Raw genomic sequence first — 10,770 nt, 5'->3', positions numbered from 1 at the left:
AGATCTCGTGGAATTGACCAATTGCAGAGTCAAATCAGCCAATCGACCAACGTGATTGATCAGTTCCACGAGACCTGCGACTTGAGTTTCATGGAGAACGGCCTTTGAGTTCCACTTTTGTGGAAATACGGCTAAAACAAGCGGTTGAAACCGTCGTAAGAAACTACAATGGCATGGCCGCTCTCAGGTTTCTCTCTGCTTCTATATTGCTAGTACGGTGCCGACCTGAAGTCCAAATGTTACGGTGCAGACAATATAGTAGCCTCTCTCTCAGCTGCTTTGTGCGCATGTGGTGAACATTCAAGCACGTTTGGGCATTTCTCTTTCTCGCGTTCTTTCCAATGCTTTGTCTCGCTCGCACTTGCTTAGTAGACGCGCCTGCGCATAATGACGATCGACTATCTATGCCCATATTTGGACTTCGTGCGTCTCTCTTTCTCGGGCCTCGTGCCTCTCATTGCGAAGATACGCGACTAGCCACGGCTGACATATCCATGGAGATAAAGGAGGGAGCGTTGTCGAAAAAAGATGAAGCCTATGCAGCCATGTTTATATGAGCCACTAGTACTGCCATCTGTTAGAACTTTACAATACTTCGATGGAATAATGCCCAGAATGATATTTTAAGAAATCTAATAGCGATTTCGGCTGGTTTGCACCGACTGCACATTTCGGGTGTCGGTGCAAATTGTGTGTTCGGCTGGTCGAATGGCAGCAGTTCTTTGCTGGTTCCGCGTATTCGTCTGAGTTCAGTACATCGCATAGGTGCATGTTGGGTGTACACAAAGTGGCTCTCACAAATTAGTAGGAGCCAGTTAGTGTAATCAGTACACACACCAATGCGGTGTTGCACACAATTGCACCAACTCTACACAGGTGGCACCTGTGCAGACCAGCCGAAATCGCTATAATAAATATATTTACTTAAAAAACTAACAAACAAAACAAAATTTAATAAATATTAATTATAGATATTATATTATAGACATTTATAACATTTAATAAATATAGGTAAATAAATAAGTAAATAAAAAAATAACTTATAAACATAATTTACTGTCTAGCAAATAATATTAAGTTATTATAAAAATGTCTTTTGCTTACATTAATATTCTTATTATTCTGTTTTACAATAGAAAAAAATCTTGTCTGTACATATTTTATTATAACACTTTTAATTAAATTTATTCTATGACATGTTAAAAAGTTTTGATCATATGAATGTGTTATCAATTCTTCAAATATATTAATCATATTTAAAGTTAAAAGTACATTTTGTGTGTAATATAAAGATGTAACGATGTACAGACGGCGTCATTAATTCGAAGAATAGGCGCGGGGATCGGAGGGCAAGCGGGGCGGCTCGTAGCGCCAACGGGCGCCGTACTAACTAACTAGTAGCAATCACTAGTAGCTACTAGGCGTACCGCCGAATAGCGCCCGATCGCAAGAAACTGAGTCGTTCCGCGCTTGTTTGTATACTCCGCCTCTCGTTACTAAGACATTACATGAGAGAAGCCATTTTTCTTTTCATCTGATAATCGTGCACGCCTATAGAGTCCGATCATCGCTCCCCGCGCCTTCATTAATTCACATTTATTAAGTCATATCTCAATAAATATTGCGAATTTTGCAAAATCGTATATAACTTTTCTGTTCAGAATGACCCGATCTACCTACACACGTCGGCTTTATAGTTCGTTGTCAGACACCCTGTATACCTTAGACCATATATACTTATAGACACGGCTTCAGACAACTATCTTGAAGCAAAGATAATATCATCTACATGACGTCACATGTGGGCAAAGCAAAGGCGCGTTTATAAACGGCTTCAGATAACTGCCTTGAAGATAAGATAATATCATCTACGAGGCCGCGTTTAGCCATTGCTGAAATGCCCACATGTGACGTCACGTAGATGATATTATCTTTGCTTCACCTCGACTCGTGGATTTATATCTACAGGCCGTGTCTATAAGTATATATGGTCTAAGATATATACGATTGCAGCGTAGTTATAAAAAATGTAAACTACATTATATAAATTAGTAATATTATATCATGTAAACTAAAACACTATATGTCGCAATTAGTAAAGTTATAAATATCTGTCGAATACTATTTTGATAATGTTCTGGAGAATGTTTTACTAATAGTGAAAATATACGCTGTTTAGTATATTAGAAAAGCATATACACATATGAGTATGTGAATGTGTAGAAAATAATCTACATATATATTTTCTTGATCATTGTGTTATTACATATTTAGTGTATTCGTTTTATCTTTTTATTGAAAAATTCAATCACAATTTATATGATTAAAACTTTAATACATTATTCTATTAGATACTTACGCACTATACCAATGAATGAATATAAGGCCTTACGAGCCGTTCTCAAAGTGTTGAGCGAGAACTTATACATGTATATATATATATGTATACACATGTAACGAATTCACTTGTAAATTTTTACAAGTGAGTTTTTCGAATTGAATTCTCAATTCTAAAAATCATACGGGATGCTAGATTTGCATCTCACATATGAAAGACCCCGGATACCCCCCTAACTAATTATTAAAATATTGCGAAAAAAACTCCTCGGCCAGGAGTCGAACCTGGAATCTCCGGCTTTAAGAATTGAGAATTCAATTCGAAAAACTCACTTGTAAAAATTTACAAGTGAATTCGTTACATGGGTATACATATATATATATACATGTATAAGTTCTCGCTCAACACTTTGAGAACGGCTCGTAAGGCCTTATATTCATTCATTGGTTTAAATTTCACGAGCCTTATATCACATAGATTTAGTACATAGATATTAGTACATAGATTTGTTACTAAATTTCGAAAACTTTAACACTTTAAACTTTCTTGTAGCATTCGGCATCTTTTATATGCTTAGTCATATCTTCTTTAAAGAAGATTTCTTATATACTTCTATGTTTAAACAGGCCGTAAACTTATATTAACATGTAAGTATTTTCCAATCATTGAAATACAAAGTAGTGCGACATTTTATACTTAACCGATTTTCGCATTACTTGTAAAGTCGTCACAACAATCATTAAATATTTTTTTCTGAGATTTCCTTAAAACAGTACCGTTATATTTTGAATTACGATGTTTGTTGTCAGTGATACTACATCAGATAAGGTACATAATGAACAGTCAATTTTCGATAAATTCTGGCACGGAAAGTATGAAGCGTCTTTATACTTATATAAGTTTGTCTACTTTAAACATCTACGACAGAGATAAAAAAAATAATAATTTCATGGGCACCACAATTTGGTTATCCTGTGTTACAAATAAATCGACACAATGATACACATGTAGCAATGTCTGTTAGAGCCTGTGTTACCGTTGATCACAAAAAACAGTGCGAACTAAATTGGTGGATACCTGTGACTGCTAAAAAAATACTACAGACAAAAAGTACTGTCACGTATACTGATATCCTAACACCATACAAAAAATATATTCGGTTATGGCTGAGTGATAAAACTGAGTTTGTCATTGTCGCGGACTCCACTGGTAATGTACTAACATACATATGAATTTTTAAGTTTTTCTTTATTATACATGTAGTTTATTAAAACTGTTCATTATTTTTGTAAAATACCTGTTTTTTTTTACTCTGTTTCTCTTTATCACTTTCTCTAAACTTTTATTTATTGTAGGATATCGTATCAACTATGACCGTGAATTTTGGACGCACATTGCTTTTTTCTTAAAAACTGTTGATCTGAAGATCATTGATTTATCTGACATCACTGTAGCACAAATAGTAGACGATGCTTTTTATTTTTTGGTGCAAAGTACAGAATATAACGACAATTCCACTTCAGATAATAGTGATCTAGATATATATCTTGAAGTTGCAAGCAGTATATTTCATGCAAACAATTCCTACATAATGTGGTATCCTATATTTTTTGCTCTTGAAAACATGTCGAAGATTTTTCCGTTTCGAGAAACTGTGGTTACCAGAAACATCAAGGTAAATAGTATTACATTATACCGTAAAGTTCAATAATTGGAAGGTCATTATCACCTTGATGGCAAAAGTTTTTTAAGTTATTCGTATAATATATATACATATATATTACAGAACGGTTATATATATAGTACGCATTAGAGTGCTTTTTTAGGCGACACCATAAACAATATATAAATTAAAGAATATATATTAAAATAATATATATTGGAATCGAAATATATAATAAAATGTAAATAGAACGTTGTAATATTTAGTAGATTGAACAGAAAACGTTATAAACTTAAAACCGAGAGTCGAAGTGTGACAAACATATCGTTATAGTTTGAAAAATACAACATATAAAAGTGGTATATAGTACTCACAATTCCTGTAAAAGTAGTTCACAAAAGTGAAATAATATCAATATTATATAGTAATATGTCAGGAATCAAAAAATCATTGTTTTAATGTCGTTGTCAACGTTTGTTCTCGTAAACCATTTATCTGATAAACTGCATAAACTTTTCTTTAATGTTTTACACTATATGCAATTTCAATAAGTTTACGTGTAAACACATTTATATACATGTATTTGTATCTTTTATTGCTTTTGCGGTTTGACGATTTCCTTCGTATAAGTATAAAGTAGAAGCGGGAATATGATTACGTTACTCTGAATAAGTTACTTATTGTTCACAAAATTTAGCAGATCAAGGCCAAAAAACGACTTTGGTATTGTATTTTCTGTGAACAACGGATTTTTCCATAATGCATAAACTAATCAAATTCAGTCAGAGCTTTTTACTTCATATCTTGCTTTGGTAAGTGTTGAGTGGTGGATACTCTTATGTGTTATGGAGTATGCAAAATTATGTGCTTCAGTCTTTACGAATATGTCACATTAGAAAGATTGATTATTCCGAAAAGAAGGTAACAGAATCAAAGCAAAGTTACACGATAATTGCGATATTGGTTTTTACGCATGAACACGTGACGAAATTACTTCAAAACAAAACACACTTTATGTTTAACCTAAAGATAAACACTAACACTATAAAACGATGACAAAGGTAAATTTACTTTTTTATCTATGTGTTAGCATAATCGATGTAGCTTTGTCTTTGTTGCTTTTTGCACGATGCTGTTTTTCTTGTTTCAAAGTTTACATTTTCAAAGTTTCAATTTTTCGTTTTAAAATCTAGCATTTCATCCAGTCTTGTCTGAAATATTATAAGATGTATATTGTGTGTGTGTGCTGTTTTGCGTAATTTTACTATTGATACATAGCATATTGATACAAAGCATATTCCTAATTTGTCTATTTTTATAGATGTTATATTTATTTTAATATATAACTTATATATAGCTCAATCTAACAAAAAAAACGGAGTAATGGCAGTGTTTTATTTTAAGATTTCGATAGTAAGACAGTTGTAAACGAAATACTGTAGCCTAAGAAATTTGTAGTAACAAGTTAAGTTTACACGACAACAACACAGTTTAAACGATGTAAAAGACAGAAATAATAGAGATAATAAAAAGAAAACTCAGAATATATATATAAAGTAACATGAAAATAAGCTTTGTGTAAATAAAACGATTACTACAAAATGTATCTGTACTATTTCACAAATGGTTTCGCGCCATACGTTAAGACACAAGTTACATCAAGTGATATGTAGATAATTTTGTTATCCAGGTTTAAAAGAAAAGTAGTAAGAAGTGTTCGATAATTGCTGTCTGAAGACAGATTTCCTATAAAAGACGATAAGTTTCTAAAAACGACAATTATGTTGCGAAATTGCATTACTATATATTGACGCTACAGTCTTTATGTACGAAGATTCCGGAGCGGAATACCGAATCGAAATTCGTTCAGTTTTTGCTGAAGTTATTGTAAGTCACAGCCGAATTTCGTTCAACAGTCAGCCGATGGCTCACGTGATTTCGTATCACCGGTCTTGTCAACAGGTGATCGCACTCAGCTGTTTGCAAATATTATTTCGTGTATTCTAAGCAGTCACACGATTTGCAAATTCACTCGACTTAAATGCTCGCAAGAATAAGAAATTCGCTCAACGATCGAACGAGTCTCCGATAGCACGCGAATATTTAAGCGTTAATCGCGTTCTGATAGGTTTTGTATTTTAAACAAGTAATGTACCATCATTCGCTTTGATAGCCCCTTGCACTTTGTTTGTTCTTCTAGGTGCTTTTTTTATAGCTTTCTGAAGGTCAAATCGTGGAACAAGTGCTTTTCGATAGGCAGCGATCGAATTTTTGCGATATTCGAATAGTTTTTTAGACAAATCTTTAGAGTCAACGCTCTTAGATAAACTTTCCTTTCATCCGTCGCAAAATTCAATAAGAAAACAATAAAATTGTTTTGCAACATAGGTGCTGTTAAAAATAACAAGTTTTTTAATTTTGCTTCGGGACGTGTAAAAAACTAATATACGCAATATAAACCAGTTATTTAGCGCTCGCAATCAGTTCCATGTACTTGATCACAAAGTTACGATTGCGTTTGATTGTCTATATTTGAAAAGTGTTCTATTGAATCTTAGATTTAAGAGCACATCGACGAAATAATAGAGAGAAAGGAAACATATATGTTGAAGAAAAAAGCTATCCAAAACTACACGCTCGCAGTGAACGTGACGTCATCAATCGGCGTCAAAAATTTCTGTGTTCAAAACAGAAAACGTTTCTAAACTTAGGCAGTTAAAACATTTCTGTTTTAAACGCAACAAAATTCTACCATTATTGTGAGTAATTACACACTTGTATAATTACAGAATCCACCTGATTGGAACTGATTAATTTGTTAATATAATCGCTTTAGACAATCGATAAAGACCGAATTTTTCGGACAAAACATTTCTTTAATTCAATCACATCAAAGAGACCAAGTTTTTACACACGATCACCTGTGAACGTTTCCTCACTGGCCTGTTTTTTTCTTGCACTTTAGATGAAATAAAACAAGTTCTGCATATGTTAAAGTATATTAACTTGTACGGTTAAACCGTCAAAGACAGTTAAAACCGTTCCTTTTATCATCATATATGTACGTAGAAAAGAACAAAATAAAGTCAATTTTCTCAACACACATGTTTACATCGTGACATGTAGATATATTATTCCACAAGAACGATCGTTTCTTAGTCCTCGAGGATTTCTCGAAGAGTGAAGATCGCGCAATACGTTTTCGATTTTGTGTACTAGTAGTTCGCAATAATATTCATACGAGATTTATGTTTTAAATGCATTGATTTTCACTATACAAAAGATGGTAAATTTTTTTCTTTTTATATTGTTATTTTGAAAATTGCAACGGTTGTAAAATATTATTTCTTTCTGTGTCTCTAATCGTATGCGAATAGCGGACAGTTAAATATAAAAAATCATAGATTTAATAATATCTCACAAGCGCATTATATTGTTTGGATGATATAGAAGCATAGAAGCAAGCAGTAAACTATTACGCTTTATTATCTTTAAAATGAATACTACATATAATATTCATACGATTTCTTACAAATGTTTTGTTTGATGTATAATACACAGTTTATAATTTAAATCGCGCTAAATCTACGGTAAACAGTTTTCTCAATCACAGTTTCTTCATTTTGTTTGTTGAACTAATATCAAATTCAAATCAATTTTGTGGAAAATGTGTAGTATACAATTAATCTTTATATTTTTGTTTCTTATACGTTGTTTTCCAAATCGTCATTTTGTATGTCGGATTGGAACACCACAATTGTGAAAAATATTGTGACGTGTATGAGTGGTAGAAGTAAGAGATTCTTGATATAAACATATTTATATTCTTCCCCTTTCTAGTACACAGTTATAAATGCTGTTTTAGTTTTTGATACTGCAAAGTCCTCTTGTGTTATAATAAATGTTTGCGTAAGAGTTTCGTTTTAATGTGTATTTATATTTCTTGTTTAAAAAGCAAACTAATTTTGTAGATACGCATTACGCAGATGGTTATATTCTTGGGAGCGATAAGCTTAATAGTTGTCGCTGGAGTTGCTTCTTCCACTGACGAGAATGTATCTCGGACATCGCAGTGTATACAACCGATAAATTATACAATTTTTTTAGAAAAACAAAACACTTCTCTTACCATAAATTCTACGGTTGTGCTAAACGTGTCATGTGAACAAACACACATACGATTACAAATCGGACGTTATTGTTACATACATACTCTGTTTGTTGAAACTGAAATTCTGTATGACTATATATCACATTGGGAAGTTACTGTATCAGAAGTAACTACTACCAATAATCGATTCAAAAATGTGGATATTAATCCCATAAAACAAAACAAAATTCCTCCAAACGAGTTTATACTTAAAGAACTTGAAAAACCTGTAAAATCTGGAAAATATGTGATAACTTCAATATATAATTGTATTTTAACGGAAGTTGTCACGGTTGACCCGTACATAAGTCAACCTGAAACGAAAGAGTAAGTGCACATACAAAGCTATTATATTACATACTATTATTTTTATACTTCTGCAATTATTATACTACAATGACAATTATAGGCAAAATTTATTTCTACAGAACATGATCAAAATATTATTTGACAGATATTTTTCCTTTTAAATATTGCTACATACAATTTTTTAAGTTACATAATATAATACTACTATTTTATAGAATGACGGTTACATTTACTAATTTTATAAAGTCATGTTATAATACATTTAAAAAATAGATATTTTTATGAAACTCGTTTTTTTCTATTACTAGACTTGTATTCTAGTAGCTCTACATTTGTTCTCTTTAAATGTGATTAAGAAAGGTTTACTACTAAATCAGCAGTTTATGTAACGTAATATATTTATTATATACTGTACTTACGTATCACGATAATATTTTATTTTTATTATATAGATTTCTGATTTTATCACGTATTCCAAATGAATGGATTTTTCCAAATTGGGAACATCCAGCAACTAAGGCTAGATTTACCATTCAAATTATACACAAATACAGTGATACAGCTCTTTCGAACATGCCTTATGACTATTGGGGTCCGGTAATAAATGCGTTCCAAACAATATTTTTCACCACACCCCTAATATCTACGCATTTGTTTGCATTTGTTGTTATACCGAATGTATATAACACAACTACGATATCAGGAAATAACGTTACCATTACAAGCAGCTTAGAAATGAGAAATGACACATATTATGCACGAACTTTTCTTATTCATATCTTCATAAAACTCAGGAACATGTGGGACGATATCATACCACGGTTGCATGTTTCTTACGTGCTACTGCCTTTAACATCTAATCATTACGAAAGTATGATAACTCCTGGATTTGTTTTTTTGAGGTGAGATGCATAACTTACGATACAAAATTGAACGTATAAATAACTGTAAAACGTACGAGAAGGCTATACTAGCAATACCATTTTTATTGTTATTTACAGTGAAGTTAACAGTATATATAACAGCGAAGTAGATTCAATTATTAAACATAAAGAAGTAACATGTTTCATAGCACGAAATGTGATACAAGAAATGTTCAGTGAGTGGGTAGCTACATTTAGACAATCGGATTCTTGGTTTATCGAAGGATTTTCAACAGTATTTGGAGTTTATATTTGGGACAAGGTTAATATTGTGCAGTTTTATTATAGATAATTGTGCATAAATATAAATGTGAGAAGTAAAAAAAAGTATTATATATTTCTGTTAATTAAAAAAGTGTCATATTCTTGGTCATAGTTTGAGACAGTTTCTGTAACAGTAGTACTATTTATAGTTGGTTTACTTATATTGAAGATATACGCAGTTTAATATATTAGAAAAGCATATAAACATATGATTATAAGAATGTGTAGGAAATAATGTACATATATATTGTCTTGATTATTGTGTTATTACTAATTTTGTTTATTTGTCTGTTTATTGAAAAATATCATTGCGATTTATATGAAAACTTTAATACATTATTATGGTAGATATTAACGCACTATACTTATTTAATCGTTTAATTATTAAAACTGTTGATAGAGTTTAATGAAGTCAATTGTGGTCCAGACACGACGAAACGTTTTGGATTATGCAGAAGCATTTAGTACATATGATTTTGGAATTCAAGAAAAATCTTGTACAGCTCGTAATTCAACTGTTAGGAAAATTTGGCGAGAAAAGGGTAAGGGAAATAAATTTTTTGAGTACATTTACTTAATGAATGGTCACAAAATAACAGCACCATGAGATAGTAGTATATATCTCTAGAATGTACTATAAAAAGTATGAAAATTGTCAGTGGTATCTCTATCATGTATATTGTAGGCAGACATTTTTAAAATGTGATATAAAGTACAGTTACACACTTTTATGTGTTTTAAAAAATATAATAGTATTTTATGTAGTTATTACTTACTACTACATATTATTTACTATTCATAGATTTGTTACTAAATTTCAAAAACTTTAACACTTTAAACTTTCTTGTAGCATTCGGCATCTTTTATATGCTTAGTCATATCTTCTTTGAAACAGATTTCTTCTATACTTCTATGTATAAACATACCGTAAGCTTATATTACAACACGTAAGTAGTTAGCAATTATTGGAGTTGTTGTGAAATTTAGTTCTAATTTCGTTCGGGCCATTGAGCAATTGCGGTAAGTACGCATCATTGCTCAATCGACCCGGTTTTGTTTCAAAAAGTAACAAGCAGCATTTCCTTGTAATGAAATCTGCTTGTTAAGCGTAGTGATAAGTATG

At 31.7% G+C, this 10,770-nt stretch overlaps 1 protein-coding gene across 1 annotated transcript; it reads left to right on the top strand.

Moving 5' to 3' along the window:
- Positions 1 to 9,033: 9,033 nt before the first annotated feature.
- LOC109862913 lies at positions 9,034 to 10,189 on the top strand (the record flags this gene model as incomplete). Its single annotated transcript, XM_020443083.1, has 3 exons — positions 9,034 to 9,362; positions 9,462 to 9,645; positions 10,048 to 10,189. Coding segments are annotated over exons 1-3 (655 nt in total), but the record flags the coding sequence as incomplete, so codon positions are not given.
- Positions 10,190 to 10,770: the final 581 nt, after the last annotated feature.

The sequence above is a fragment of the Pseudomyrmex gracilis genome, unplaced genomic scaffold (assembly GCF_002006095.1).
Source record: "Pseudomyrmex gracilis isolate BER0280 unplaced genomic scaffold, ASM200609v1 scaffold_2620, whole genome shotgun sequence".
Lineage (NCBI taxonomy): Eukaryota > Metazoa > Arthropoda > Insecta > Hymenoptera > Formicidae > Pseudomyrmex > Pseudomyrmex gracilis.
The sequence above is the reverse complement of the archived record's forward strand: the minus strand, read 5'-3'. Positions and strand labels throughout refer to the sequence as shown.